We start from the raw sequence: 15,168 nt of genomic DNA, 5'->3' as shown, positions 1-15,168 counted from the left end.
TTAATACTAGAAGTACTTATAAATAGTAGCAACGATCCCTCTTCTGTGTAGCATTGATAATAGGAGTCAGACTAATTTTACTGATGGATGATGCCAGAATTTCTTTCATACTTAATTAAGGTTTATCTAGTTGCTTAATCGTGTCTGAAAACCAAGATTCTCATAGAACATTGATTGCTTAGACATTGTTTTTCATGCAAAACAGTGAAAAATTCACAAAATCATGGCAGCATAGTGAGACAAGTCTGTGTGTTGTGATGCAGATTATAACTTAACACATCTCTCCCTTCACCCACTGTAGAGAAAACTGAGGGAGATTTCCACAAAGTACCAGCTGTTCCAGAAGCCAGCTAACTTTGAGCAGCGCATGCTGGACTGTAAGAGGGTCCTGGATGGCGCCAAGGCTGAGCTGCACATTCTGGATGTCAGGGATGTGGACCCAGAAAAAATCCAGTCCCACCTCACCGGTTGCATGGTGAGAGCCACAACCTTCTCAGTCTCTTTTTTACACGAATGGTTAACGTGTCGCTGATTGCATGATTGATCAATATACACGTTACAAATGTTCAACAAGGATTGAAATTATTTAAGGATACATAAGCAAAATATCTGCCAGCTTAGCATACAGACACAGAAAGAAAAAATACTCACTCATAGATTTATTTTCCTTTTTTTGATTTCTAGAAACTATACAAGCTACTGAGTGAGGTGAAGCTGGAGGTGGAGACGGTGATAAAGACAGGTCGACAGATTGTGCAGAAACAGCAGACAGAGAACCCCAAGGCCATGGACGACCAGCTCACTGCTCTCAAACTGCTCTACAATGACCTGGGGGCACAGGTAACTTTATTTTCAAACGAATTCTGCTTGGTCTACAAAACACAGCTCATGTTGGAGTATAAGTAACATTCATTATCTCTTCATCTTCCTTCTGTTTACAGGTAACGGAGGGCAAGCAGGACCTGGAAAAAGCTTTGTCTCTGTCTCAAAAGTTCCAGAAGGAGAGCGCTGCCCTACAGGAGTGGCTGACCACCAGTGAGGCTCAGCTGCAGCAGAAGAACAGCTGTGGAGATATGCCAGCTGACATCGACGCTGAGATCGCATGGGCTAATGTGAGTGGCTGGCCCAGCCTTTCATCAAGCCTCTTTGGCAGGGGCAAAGACGTGCTTCTGCTTCTAGCCAGTAGATGGAGCAGGAAGACAGCATGATGTTCATAAAAACATCTCTTCCTGACACTGGAGATGAAATGTTTCACACATATGAAAAGTTGAAATGTTGAGCATATATACTAACTTCTGCTCTGGGTTTTTGGGATGTAAATGCCGGCTGTTATTTTGAATTAACGTTTCTGGTAATTAATGCTTTATTTTTAGTTTCCATTGAAGTTTGTATGTATATGTGCTGTTCATTATAATGCATATAACATTATGTCTTTCTTTGCATGTGTCTGTGTGTCTCTCTCCACCAGGGCCTGCTGAAGGAGTCGGAGCGTCGTAAGGTGGAGCTGTCCAGCCTGATGGAGACCAGCGCTGGTCTGCAGACCCTGGTGGAGGGCAGCGAGGCTCAGCTGGAGGACAAACTCTGTGGCCTCAATGAAGCCTGGGGCCGTGTCCGCACCTGGACAGAGGACTGGCTTAGCACTGTGCTGGTGAGTGCAAATCTTTTATACAGGAAGGCTTAATAAATTAAAAGTTGCTGTGTTGTTTATTTTATGTTCTTTGAGTGAGTAGATTCTCCCACCTGCTTTAAGTTTTTATAGTTACTTTACAGTATATGCTTGAGCAAGACTTTCATTTGCAAGTGAACAAAGGCCACTCTTTGGTAAATAAATGTATTTTTGTCTCCACTGTGCCTTTTAGCACGCCATTTTTCTGGGTAATGAGAATTCTTTTAATTATAACGGCTTTTATAATTCATATCAAATATAATGGAATAATTTAAGCACCCATGATGAGTTTTGAAGTTGTGAAAAGTTCATTGAATTTGAAAGTTGTTTTTACCAACCTTGGAAAGATTTAGAAAAACAGAAAAACAAAGCAGAACGGCAGCATTAGAAGGTTATGTCTTTGCAAGTTTTACAACCAAATAAAAGATTTCCTCATTATGCCGCGTAAGTCAAGTGATTGCCGTAGCTAGACAAAGGAATAAGCTTCAAATCAAAGACAAAACAAGGGCATGCAAATCACCTCGACAAAAAAATACATTTGCCGTTTGAACAAAAGACAAAGAAGTGTTTCTTCTTATAATTGCGCACTGCAGCAAGTCATGTAAAGGTTATCGAAAACTCAGAGAACCATTAAAAGTCTTTGTCGTAGATTATGCAGAAAATGGGGGAAACACAGAATGACTTTTTAAGGGTGATTCTTGTTTTTACTTCCTAATGGGAGCACGAATCCTTTTTTCGTCTGTGTGCAGAGTCACCAGAATGAAGTGGAAATCTTTGACGAGAACTTGGCTCACATCAGCACCTGGCTCTACCAGACCCAGATCCACCTGGACGAGGCTGAGCGGCTCACCCCGACAGAGAGGGAGAAAGTGGTAAAGGTAAGGCAGAGGGAGTCCCAGCGTTGTGAGAGAGGAAACATCAGTGTGGGTAAAGGGAGGATGGCCCCAACATGTGGACACAGTACACCTGAAGCATAAAAGACAGTTAAAACATGGGAGGTTTTTCCATATTATCAACTAAAGTTTTTAGTTATGCTATTTTTATTTGCCGTTAAGCCCCAAAATATGCAAGAATTGGGAGAGCTTATGCCATGGCAAGCTTAGAAATATGTAATAGTTAAGAATGGCTTTGTGGAAATCACAGCCTCTGGGAAGGAAATGCATTCTGCCAGAATCCATCAAAGAAATCCTCCCCTGTTACCTTGTGGTATAGACTCGAATGCTAAATGTCTCATTTTGGATTGTCCACTGTTGGAGCAGAAACTTTTTATGCTTAGTTCAGATGGGGATTTTCAAGAAGCACGCATATTTGGACACTATTAGTGCATTTTATGTGTATAAGAGAGATGGAAAAAGGAGAAGCTGAGTCTTTATCTGTCAAATAATTTATCCTGCTGTTATACTGAAATCCTAACCCTTGCCTTCCTCTAGCCTTGACAACCGAAGGCCTCCACCAAATATCAGCAGGTGCCTGCTAACCTTGATCAGTACATCCGGTGCTCAGCTCTTTGGTCTGAACCAAGGCTATACTGCCAGTCTGAGAGAGAATGACTGATAGCATAAATGGATGACAAATATAATGCTGATTAATGCATGAGCCCCTGTGGTTTGCCCGCAGCGCATGCTGGAGGAGCTGGAGGACATCAGTCTGCGGGTGGACAACGTGAAGGACCAGGCCATCATCCTGATGACCAGCAGGGGGCCCGCCTGCCGAGATGTAGTGGAGCCCAAACTGGCTGAGCTCAACTGCAACTTTGACAAAGTCTCCCAACACATCAGAACTGCCCAGGTACAAAAGCACAAACTCGAAATCACAGCATCGAACAACCCATTATCACCATTGCTAATGTGGATTCAGTGTGTAATTTAACCAAATAAGGTCAAACTCTCAGACATACAGCATGTGGTATAGTCTGCACAGTCACACACTCTTTTCTGTCTTTGTCATTTGGCATTCAGATGATGTCCAGTCTGGAGTCAACTGGTGTTGACTTGAACCAGCAGCCACCTCAGCAGGTAAAAGAAACAGCAGTAGCTAAACAGTTCACCACAGACTACTGTAGCAGTGAAAAAAGGGACATCATTGATTTCATGCAAACTACACTAAATATGGTTTGGACAGAAAATACTGCAGGGGCTGTACTGTCATGCCACAGCCGGACCCTCTCATTGAGCATTCAGTCAGACAATTACATTCATTTGTACCTGTTTTGACCTGAGGTGTGTTTTTGCTCTGTCTCATCAGGTCATTCACAGCCAGGAGACCCGTGCAGAGAGTCGGAGTCGTCCTGTTGAGTCTCTGGTCCTCAGTGAGGTGAAGGACCTTCAGGCAGAGCTCCAGGACAAACTGAAGGCTCTGCAGCAGCAGCAGGACCCAGCAAACCTCCTGGATGATGACAAGGTACACAAAGCCACCTTTCGATTTCACCCTTTTGTGGCATTTTCATTTAGTTCTTAAAACTTTCAAAGAAACGGTCCTTAGTAAGTAGTAATTACTTAAGAGAGAGCCCCAAATGGTGTAGTACAGTATTGCGAATTGGGTAATATCCACTCTTCTTTGGTTTCCATTAAGGTTACTCATCTCTAGCAATTTTCCAGAGAGATTTGAAAGAAATACACAGAACATTGCCCCAGGTTACTTATTATTCCCTCTCTGAAGTTTCATGAGATTTAGGCTGGGCTACAGGCTATGTAAAGCTCCCACCTGATAAGATGAGCTTTGATTTGGTTTTTCAAGGCCTAACAAGTCTGGAATTCAAGCTGCTTTATCAAGGTTTATGACGTTAAACACAGTGCCTGAACAATCCTGACCAGTCCAAAGCAAGGTCAGTGTACCCGTCAGGAAGCTCTTACTGTGTTTTTAACAGTATTTTCCCAGAAGTGTCTGCAGCATCTCCACTCTCAGCAGCTTGTTGCTTGTGTAGCAAAGGAGCAACTTACAGCTAATGTCGGTTTCTGGTGTGTAAGCTGCTATTTTTCTGTGCTGGCTAGACTGATGAATTTAAGATGCGACAAAGACAGCTCTAGTTTAAAAAATCCAATCTCCTCATTTAACCCATCTGTCTTTTTGCACCAGATGGATGAGGAGAAAGCTGGCGTGGAAGACTTGCTGAGAAGAGGAGAAGAACTGCTGCAGCAAACTTCAGATGAAGGCCAGAGGGAGGAGTTGAGACTTCTGCTGCTCCGGCTGCAGAGTCAATATTCTGCTCACAGGGTGAGATACATCAAGAATTTGTAGATATTGCGTTTTCCTGTTGTGCACAGTTGCAGTTTGGTCAATTTGTGTGTGTTTGCCTGCTATAGGAGCTGAGGGTGCTACGAATCAGGCAGGTGGACGTCTCTGTGGACTCGTCATCTTCTTACACCTTCACAGAGCAGACTAGAGAGTTTGCAGCCGAGGTGAGGGACTCCTCATGAACAAGCACATATTCTGTACACATAGACTCTAAGTAGATAATTTTGACCGCGGAGTTGTGGCTTTCACAATAAATGCTTTATAGCACTGGCTCTACTGTTAGTTTAGCACAGTGTAGCATGCTGTATTATCATGTGGCACAATGTTAATGCAGTGTTCCCTCTGCCCTGTGCTTTTCTCCTGCTCCTTTGTGGTGTAGGAGATGTCTTCAGTGGAGCGTAGCAGTGCTCCTTCACTGAGTCCCTCCGACTACCTGTTGGACATCAACAAAGTGCTCCTCGCCATGGCTGACAATGAGCTGCTCCTGAACTCCTCTGAGCTCAGCGGGGGGCTGTATGAAGATTTTTCCAGCCAGGAGGACACACTGAGGGTGGGTCGTCATTCATATACCCAACCTGCTAAGCTAAAAATTACCATTGCACCATGTTGGAAGAATGGTCTGTGATATTGTACCGTATTAGCTTTTGTATAGCAGTTTTTACAGAGTTGAACATGATTAGCGCACGAATAGTAGTTCTGCACCTATGGGAGCGCTTTCCAAAGCTATGTGCCTCGACACCCAAGGTTTTAAAATCTTGATTTAAAATTGAGTAGACAGTAGGAATTTAATGTTTTCCTCAGTGCCATAAAGGATTAAGTTAAGCTAAGACCAGGGGCCAAATCTGTCCCTACTTTAGAAGTGATCAGCAAAACATTAAATTCAGTCTGTGTCAGATAATCAGCTGCCACAATTGAAGTGATGTGATTTTCTTCTGCCGCTGAACATCCTACTTGCTGTGTGAACTTTTTAGCCACTGTTTCAGCTCTCAGTGCCCTGATTTCCCTCTCTCACCTTGCAGCGCCTTTTTCTTCATCTTGCATTTGTCTCTATATAGAATATCAAAGACAATCTGGAGCGTCTTGGTGAGCAGGTCACAGGGATCCACGAGCGCCAGCCTGATGTCATCCGCGATGCTTCGCCTGCTGAGGTCGCCCAGATCGGAGACGCCCTCACACAGCTCAACGCAGAGTGGGACCGCGTCAACCGCATGTACAACCATCGCAAGGGGTGCGTGCGCTAACTCCACACACACAGATCACAATGTACATGTACACTCATTAAATTTAAGTAATGTGTTGAATAAAATGTGAATAAATCTTTCACAGAACATGTGACCAGAGAGAGAGAAGCTATTTTCAGATGTGAATGTGTGTGTTGGGATATGTGGTCGAGGCTGCAGGGACATTAAATGCCAGATGTCTGCTAGTCAGGAGGCAGCAGGAACAGATAAAGAGATAGACCAGGGCACACAATCGAGCACCCTACACACACACACACACACACACACACACACACACACACACACACACACACACACACTGACCTTGATTACTATCAAAACAGTTCCTTGGGCATAAACAATCTCGTGCCTGTTCACATCTTCACTCATTCATTGACTTACTGACACAAAAGCTTACGTATACACACACACACACACACACACACACACTCACACACACACACACACACACACACACACACACACACACACACACACACACACTGGGTGACCTTGACTACCATCAACACGATTCCTTGGGCATAAACATTCTACATTTGCTGAGCATAGTATGTGCACATGCTAGAATAAACTAGTAAGCTCATTTTGAAGATTGCACACAAATGCGGAAGCACTCTGTCTGCAATCACAATAACCTCTGGGCATCATTAAAAATCAAAAGAATGGAGTATATTTTGTAAAATTGCTCATCCAAAACTCATTTCCTCACCTCGTCTCTCTGATCAGATTTGTTGTGCTCCACACAATGCTGAAAGAGGAAATAGCCCTCATGCAAGCCATCAATGCGATAAAGATCTGTTTTTTGTGTTAGGCATTTTAAGTAATCAGCCTCTCCGTCGATGCTGATTTATTCAATAGCGTCTCCGTGAACTCGTCAGTGTTGTAAGAGGCTCCTGATTGTTATGACATTTTCTGGTGTTTAATAGAGGTCAGCTGTGCCATTTTTGCTCATCATGAAGCATGGAATGTCCCGACAGGTAAACTCGATTGCGTCTCAAGAGACCAGAATTCTTTAATGTCTCATCCCGTTCGATATTAAGCCCACTTGACATTAAACAGGAGCAAAGAAGAAGAAAAAAATTTGCAATTAGTCATCAAGGGATAATCAAGGCCAGAGTCCACTGGCATCGTTCAAATCAAGAACTCTACAAATAAAACTGAGCTTTAGGTTAAAGAAGAAAAAGGTCTTTAAAAGATAATACAGGGTAATTGTCTGCATTAGTGTCTGATTCCCTTCATTAGGGAAATTGATCCCTGCTTGAATATCAACTTCGACAGTGTAGAGATTTGCATTTGTGTGTTTGATGTTCAGCTGCACAAAGGAAACAACGTCCTCTGCACAATAGGCAAGTGATAACAAAGAAAATTTACTTAGAACAAAAGAGTCTCCACACACATTAATCATAAGTACTGTGACACACACATGCACACACACCAGCATGCATTTTGATGATAAGCACATTTGAACCAAGCTCAACTTTCAGATCTGCATGCACCACTTCCCTTCTGCAGGTATACATAAAGCATAACACCTGCATTAGGCAAGACGTTCCCGTGGTGGAAAGTAAGAAAGTTGAAATACTGCATACATGTTGGAGGTATTTTCAGTCAAAGGATATGTTTGCCATTTTTCTAATCCGTCTTAAAATCACAGCCAGGTGCCCATATGAGCACTGAAAGTGGTTTTGTTTGCTGTAATCACTCCTGTTCATACTGGCCAGGAAAAGATAATTTTCTAATTCTGCTGCAGGAGTTTTGACCGTGCCATAGAGGAGTGGAGGCAGTTCCACTGTGACATGAATGACCTCAGCCAGTGGCTGACTGATACGGAGATACTGCTGTCCGAGAGCATTGGCCCTGATGGACAGCTGGACTTGAACTCTGCACGGCAACACCAAGAGGTCAGTGGAGGGTGAAGGAGCGCGTGGAGGGCTGAATATGTGTTTAGTGGTGAATATAACATGGTTTTTGTCTGTGCATTTGGTCACAACTCCAAATGTGTCGCCATGAATGGAATGTAGTGATTTGTGTTTTTATGTATTTCTGCAGCATTATTTTAAACATTCATGGCATTCCACCTTTACCATTACAAACACTAATTTGTCATTTATGTACTCTTAGGTTCCCACATGTTAACAAGCTCAAAGCAAGATTATTACCTTTCCAGAATGTAGCAGTAATTTGTTTGAAATATAAGCAGCTAGATGGTTGGTAATGTTAGACAGGCGATAATTGCGTTTTGTTCCCCAAGGGGAAAAATTGCTGCTATTCTGTAGCTAATAAATAAACACCCTGCACATCTAACTGTTCATTATGCAGAGCGAGACATGGAGAGAAACAAACTGAAGAGGAGGATGAGAAGGGGCCTCTGATTTTGCTTTGTTTGATTACGAAAGCGGCTATTTCATTTCCAAGGGGAATTAAATTCTCTGAAGCCGCTGCATAATTGCTGACAGCACCACCACCATTAACACCTTTTATCAGCGTGATGTGCAAAGTTTGAGCTACAGTCCATCTGTCCGGCTCTTTGACATGTTTTCACAGTTGCACATAGTGAGTTTGGGGATCAAGCGGATGGGAATTGAAAGATCACTTACTCACCCTTTAGCTGGTTTTACAGTCACTCACCTTTCTTAACTGATCTGTCTTGGCAAGTATAATATCCCTTAGAGGGAGTAGAGATTTGGCAGCTCAGATCTTGATGTGTCACGAATAACGCCAGTGTGTCAATCAGAGATTTGCTTTGAGAGATTGACTCGAGCAGCGGATTTGTCCCTTAGTGATCCTTCTTATTCTGATTGATTGATCCCTGATCCCACCTTTTTTTGTGTGTTTTTCCTCCTCCCCTGTCTCTCATGCTTTCTTTCATTCCTTTATACGTATTCTAGGAGCTGGAGGAAGGTCTTACCAGCCACCAGCCCATCTTGGCTGTACTGACCCGCACTGGGGAGCAGATAATTGGGCAGCTGTCATCCCCAGATGGATCCCTGCTCGAAGAGAAGCTAGACACCCTCGGGCAGCGATGGAGAGCTGTCAACCGCCAGGTCCTCGAGAGACAGCGCAGGTGATGTGTCCTCAGAAACACACAGGATGTTACGTTACACATGGATTAAATAGATTAAGGGGATGTGGTCAAATGTGGATTTTGCCAAATCCGACACATATTGCCTTGTCTTGTCTATATAACATATGGTTTTACAGTATAATGTAGGACAGAGGTTAGTGCTCCCTCTCCACCACAGACAATCTTTGTTTCTTTATCAGTGTTTGGCAGGTTAACATTATCAGTGTGGTCAATCAGTCTATAACAGTAATTTAAATGTAAATTTTAGGATTAGGGCTGCCACCTGCGGGAAATGGAGATCCTAATCTTACAACGTTATGTGTTTTTGTGTGTGTGTGTGTGTGTGTGTGTGTGTGTGTGTGTGTGTGTGTGTGTGTGTGTGTGTGTGTGTGTGTGTGTGTGTGTGTGTGTGTGTGTGTGTGTGTGTGTGTGCAGGCTGGCTAGAGGAGACCCGGCCCTGTCAGAGCTGGTGAGGAGACGTGAGGAGCTGGCTATATGGCTGCAGCAGGCAGAAAACGCCGTCAGCTCTTTACCTGTCACTGCCACTGACAGAAACCTCAAAGAACTCAAGGTACAGCGAGTCTCAAAACATCCTCACTTCAGTGCGATCCATGGGAGCACAGACCTTTCTATTTGTGCTCCGGAACTCAGTTCATTCGGTTATTTTTATGGTCATCTCTTACTGTGTTGCATTTTCCTTTGTTCTTTGTTTGCGTCACTGTACCAACAAGCTGCTCCCAGTATCTCAATCACAAGAAAAAAACCTGTCAAGCCCAGCAAACATACACAGAAGGAACTTCACATCTCTTGTTTTGAATGATGCGTTTTTGTTGAAGGAAATGCAATCACTGCATGTTTTCTGTCTTCATTCCTCCCTGACAATAACCTCAGCCAGACCTTTCCTCAGTGGAGACACATTGTGAAGAAAGTACATTGAACGATGTGATGTGGCTTCTTGAGTTTACTTATTTTACTCTCATTTATTAATACATCACCAAATCAGTCCCGTCTCTCTGTGGAATTAAGTCAGCTTTTTTCTCTGCAGGCCCTTGCCGAGGAAATGGATGCACAGAATGAACGTCTCGGATGGCTTAACAAGCACGCCCCTCAGATCCTGGCCAGTCCAAGCATGAGCCCTCAGAACAGAGACCAGCATGTTGGCAAACTCAGAGCCATAAACCTCAACTGGAGCAAGGTACCAGCACTGCATCCACCGTTGCCATGTTTTACAACATTGACAGCCACAACATCTCATGTTCTCCCTGCTTCTATTCTGCCTCTCCTCCACCCATCTTCCACTCATCCCCCCCCCCCCCTTTCCTCTGCAGATAACCCATGAGCTGTTGGACAAAGTTGGGGAGGTGGAGGTCAACCTGCAAAGTCATGCCCAGTTCCAGGACAGAATGAACAGACTCACTGACTGGGTCGTCGTCACCCACCAGACGATCATGACCAGAGGCCTGAGCCCTGGCCAAGCACAGGTAGATCATCTGAATATGACACATCTAACCTCACTGCAAATCTGCGGTACTTAAAATCAATTCTAACCTGTTGTAGGCTCTGGAGGCCTCCATGAAGGACAGGAAGAAGGACCTGGAGGACCTGTTGGCTCATTCTATAGAGCTACAGAGACGACAGCAGCTGTTGCCTCAGGAAAAGGTCCCACTTTCCATACTAATATGATTTCATAAAGAAACACTGCTAATTGTAGCATGTAATGTACCATATTGCACCTTTAAAGCACCACTAATCCATGTTAGGTAATTTTATTTCCTCTAATTTATTTAATTGGCTGTTTTATAAAAAGCTTGATACACTCTATTTCCTGTTGCTAATATTCTGTACTGCTGCTCCATGTGTATAGAGTAAGGTAGAGCAGCTGGCAGCTGATTGGAAAGCACTGGATGGTCGACTGAGGGAATCTCTCCAGCCACCCGTCTCTCCATGGACACAGCACCAGCATGCGGTCCAGCACCAGCAGCTTGGTAAAGATATCTAGGAATACCCTTTTTAAAATTCAGATTTCTCTCCTTTCTGTATCACTAGTTTTATCTTTATAATACATCAACGTGTAGGGAGGAAAAGACTCCACGCAGTCCTAATGAAGTGTTAAGCCTGTAATGAGACAGAGAAAATTAGATATTGGATCATTAACAGGAAACGACAAACAGAAATAGGTACTTGTATTAGAGGTAATAAGTACTCAGGTGGCAGATTTGGAATTCCTTATTGGCTTTGCTTAATCTGGAGCATGAGAATACATGATGAAATAACAAATAAGAGGTGAGCAACAAAGTCATGGTTGTGTAACACTAAAACAAGCCCAGATGCCTCATTCATCATGATTTAGTGTGATGCCACTATCCTCTGAGAGCAATTTGACAGCACCTCCTCTCTCGCTTTAACACCTTTAATACTCATTGCATCATTTCCTTTTAAGAAGCTCTATATGTCAACATTACTCGCCTTGAGTTCCCTGCCTTATTTTTGTCCCCGCTTCAGTGTCTGCGGTCCCCTCAGCCGTGCAGATGGCCAGCCTGGTGAGCGAGGACCCCCACCATCAAACCCCGCACACACCAGACACCGTGGCGCCCACCGACCTCAATGAGACAGCCACCGAGCTGGCAGACTGGCTCGTCCTCATCACCCAGATGCTCAAGTCTAATATCGTCACCGTGGGGGACACGGAGGAGATCAGGACCACTATGGGACGTCTTCAGGTGAGAAACGGGGGAGCAGAGAGGACAGATGGGAGAGAAGTTGTGGATGTGTTTAAAGTGATGAACTTTTTTAGTGGACTATTACGTATTTTGTGTAAAATTGAACTGCCAAATAACATCCCATGCTATGCACTTTTTTTCCAATTGTGAGTATTTGTGCCTCATCCTGACAGGTGACGAAGAGTGACCTGGAGCAGCGTCATCCCCAGCTCGAGGACATTTTCACCCTGGCACAGAACATCAAGAACAAGACCTCTAATCTGGATGTTCGCACATCCATTACTGAGAAACGTACGTACAAAGCAGTTTAAAAACACATTAGCTGCTCCAAAGGCATCACAAACAATATAATGTCTTTAGTTTTCTTCTCAGGATTTATAAAATGTACAGCTTGTTTTTAGTTCTGATTGGTTTTATCTAACAGCATTTGTATTTCTTGTTTTGTGCCAAAGCTACTGTCGTTAATTTTCTGTTTTGGCTTTTCCTGTTGAACGTGCATCTGTCTCTGTCTCTAGTTGAGAGGGTCCGCAGCCAATGGGACAGCACTCAGCATGGTGTCGAGGCACGGCTCCAGCAGCTGGACAACATGATTGGTCACAGCAACCAGTGGGAGGACCAGAGGAAGGAGGTGAAAGCTCTGATTGGGCACAACGAAGGACGTTTCCACAACCTTCTTCAGCAGTCCAGAGATCCCCTGACTAAACAGCTTGCTGACAACAAGGTTAGGGAAAAGTTTAACTGCTAAACTTTCTCTCTACGTCCTCTGTGCGTCTAATGCCTGTCCTTCCTGAGGTCATTCCCTCTGATTCTGGATCTTTGTCATAACGGTAGACTAGAAATATACTCCAGGGAATGTGTCTGCTCACTTTCCTAATAGAGAGAAAAATATTGGACCAAACCAAACTTTACTTTAAAAACTATTAGAGGTCCTCTGTACAGCTGTATAAGTCTGTACAAGATGGGAATGAATAAATCACCTCTCTTCAGTATCACTTTGAACCTTAATAACATTCATACGCCCACATCATCCATCATTTTAATTTGAGATGATGACTTGGACCGAGAGTGCCTGGAAACTGACTCTTCCTCAAGAGTGTGTCTGATGCATTACAGGAATCAAACACTAGAGGGCAGATGAGTTTAAGAGAATCCAGCTTATTGGATGCACAGCTATCTGCTCCTGGTTTGTGTGGTCTTGTAATGATGAGTAATTGTCCATTTAAAATAGTGAAGTGTACCTTTTTGTTAAAAGAACCTGGGGGTCATATATGGATGACTTATTTGCTAATGCTAAATTTAAAATAATAATCTGCCCTTATGAATAACAGTTGGGTCTTATGAAACCTGCTTGATTAAGTAGAGGTTAAAATAACAATGTCAGCTGGCTGAGCTGTGGAATAACAAATCTCTTTGTGTTTTCAGTGCCTCAAGTTTAATTTAATTTTTTATTAAGTTTAGATAATAGGTCATTAATATTCTTGCAGAGTAATTTGTCTAGCTCAAGCAGATGCCAAGCCACAACACAGAAAGCAGTGCATGCAAATAAATAATATTTAAAAGTAGTGCCAACGGGGTCCTCAGTAGTAGCACATGGCTGAGTCACATCTGTCACATTATCAGTGTCACTGTGATCCTCATGCCTCTGTGTTGATTGTTTACAGGCGTTCCTCCAAGACCTGGGCCGAGGCCAAGCTACAGTCGCGGCCTTCAACGAGCTGTCCAGTCATCTTTTGCAGGAGTATTCTACCGATGACACCAGGAGGATCAAAGAGGTCACAGATACACACAACGCGGCCTGGAACAGCATCAACAATAGGTGCACATAAACCCACCTTTTTACCCACACGTACTTTGATTGCGTCACATGTGGGCCTGATAGCTCTGCCAGTAGTTAATGATGTGCTAATTGCTCCAATAGTGAAAATAAATCATGTGTTTTTCATGTAAACTCACACATTTGTCTCATTGTTATTGATTGGCAGGGCGAGTGACCGGCACGGCCATCTGGACAGTGAATTGAAGGGCCTGCAGATGTCTCTCAGGGAGCTGGAGTCCTTCCTCAAATGGCTCCAGGAGGCAGAGACCACAGTCAACGTTTTGGCTGATGCCTCTCAGAGGGAAGACCTGTCGCAGGACTCCGTCCATGTGAAGGAGCTGAGGCAACAACTAGAGGTAGGGGCTGTGGAGATACTGTGTGTGCTTGTGCATCTATTTTTCTGAGAACAAATCTGAGACTGGGACCTTGGACGTGATGACATGTTTGGAAAGTGAGGACGTTTTGACCTGTCCTCACTGTCAGACAGACCTTCAAAGAGGTCTTGGTTTTAGAATTAGGTTTAGGTTCAGGGTGGGGGTAGGGTTGGGCATTTAGTTGATGGTTAAGGTTAGGATAAGGGGCTGGGCCTTATATCAGTGAGGGTCCTCAAAAGTGTAAAAGTACAAACGTGTATGTGTGTAATCTATGCGCAGGTGCTAGCCTCTTCTAGCCTATTATCTCAGTGTCATCCTTCATTAATGCATCCTGCACCAATGGGACTGAGGCAGGGGTGTGTGTGTGTGTGGGTGCATCCATGTGTAAGCTGCTGGTTTAAGGTGCGAATGAGAGGGTGTACAGAGGGCGCCTGTATGCATTGAGTGCGGCTCATTGATCCTCTTGTCCTGTCCTACTTAGGAATTCAGTGTGTGTGTGTGTGTGTGTGTGTGTGTGTGTGTGTGTGTGTGTGTGTGTGTGTGTGTGTGTGTGTGTGTGTGTGTGTGTGTGTGTGTGTGTGTGTGTGTGTGTGTGTGTGTGTGTGTGTGTATGTGTGTGTGTGTGTTTGTGTGTTTGTGCTTCCTCTCACTAGCTTGTCATTTACCCAGACCTCTCCTCAGGGGTCTGTTGACACACATCATCTTATGCTTTATGTAACGTTTTAATCCCAAAATCGGCAAAATCACTTCACCTCACCCTTTCAACAGATAAAACATGCACTAATCGTTTTTTTGGGGTGGGGTGGGGGTGGGGGGTGTACATCCTGGTGAAATTGAAAGGTCTTTTTCTTTTTAATGCTGACCCTGACAGTCTTATTCTCATCTCTTTTGGATTATGTGCTGAGGGGCTTTCATTTGCACCACCTGACATGGTCCATGATTTGTTGTACGTCTTTGTGTTTCCATGCTTCTTCACAGATGAAGTCCTTGTCCCTGAGAACATGCTGCAATGTCGTACATCTCGCAAACCTGAAAGCTCACATCTAATAATAA

At 43.8% G+C, this 15,168-nt stretch overlaps 1 protein-coding gene across 6 annotated transcripts in view; it reads left to right on the top strand.

Moving 5' to 3' along the window:
- Positions 1-15,168, top strand: part of utrn (utrophin) — a 173,584-nt gene that overhangs the window by 43,108 nt on the left and 115,308 nt on the right. For all 6 annotated transcript variants that reach the window (XM_070987929.1, XM_070987930.1, XM_070987931.1 and 3 more), the window contains 24 exons: positions 302-475; positions 685-840; positions 942-1,112; positions 1,469-1,648; positions 2,416-2,544; positions 3,284-3,454; positions 3,625-3,681; positions 3,911-4,066; positions 4,742-4,879; positions 4,969-5,064; positions 5,280-5,450; positions 5,956-6,128; positions 7,892-8,042; positions 9,030-9,205; positions 9,641-9,776; positions 10,251-10,400; positions 10,534-10,686; positions 10,763-10,864; positions 11,070-11,190; positions 11,708-11,925; positions 12,099-12,216; positions 12,441-12,646; positions 13,587-13,741; positions 13,908-14,097. In XM_070987929.1, coding sequence (XP_070844030.1) covers positions 302-475; positions 685-840; positions 942-1,112; positions 1,469-1,648; positions 2,416-2,544; positions 3,284-3,454; positions 3,625-3,681; positions 3,911-4,066; positions 4,742-4,879; positions 4,969-5,064; positions 5,280-5,450; positions 5,956-6,128; positions 7,892-8,042; positions 9,030-9,205; positions 9,641-9,776; positions 10,251-10,400; positions 10,534-10,686; positions 10,763-10,864; positions 11,070-11,190; positions 11,708-11,925; positions 12,099-12,216; positions 12,441-12,646; positions 13,587-13,741; positions 13,908-14,097 — 3,648 coding nt within the window. The remainder of the gene's footprint in view (positions 1-301; positions 476-684; positions 841-941; positions 1,113-1,468; positions 1,649-2,415; positions 2,545-3,283; positions 3,455-3,624; positions 3,682-3,910; positions 4,067-4,741; positions 4,880-4,968; positions 5,065-5,279; positions 5,451-5,955; positions 6,129-7,891; positions 8,043-9,029; positions 9,206-9,640; positions 9,777-10,250; positions 10,401-10,533; positions 10,687-10,762; positions 10,865-11,069; positions 11,191-11,707; positions 11,926-12,098; positions 12,217-12,440; positions 12,647-13,586; positions 13,742-13,907; positions 14,098-15,168) is intronic.

Source organism: Chaetodon trifascialis, chromosome 19 (assembly GCF_039877785.1).
Source record: "Chaetodon trifascialis isolate fChaTrf1 chromosome 19, fChaTrf1.hap1, whole genome shotgun sequence".
NCBI lineage: Eukaryota > Metazoa > Chordata > Actinopteri > Chaetodontiformes > Chaetodontidae > Chaetodon > Chaetodon trifascialis.
This window is presented reverse-complemented; position numbering and strand designations above follow the sequence as displayed.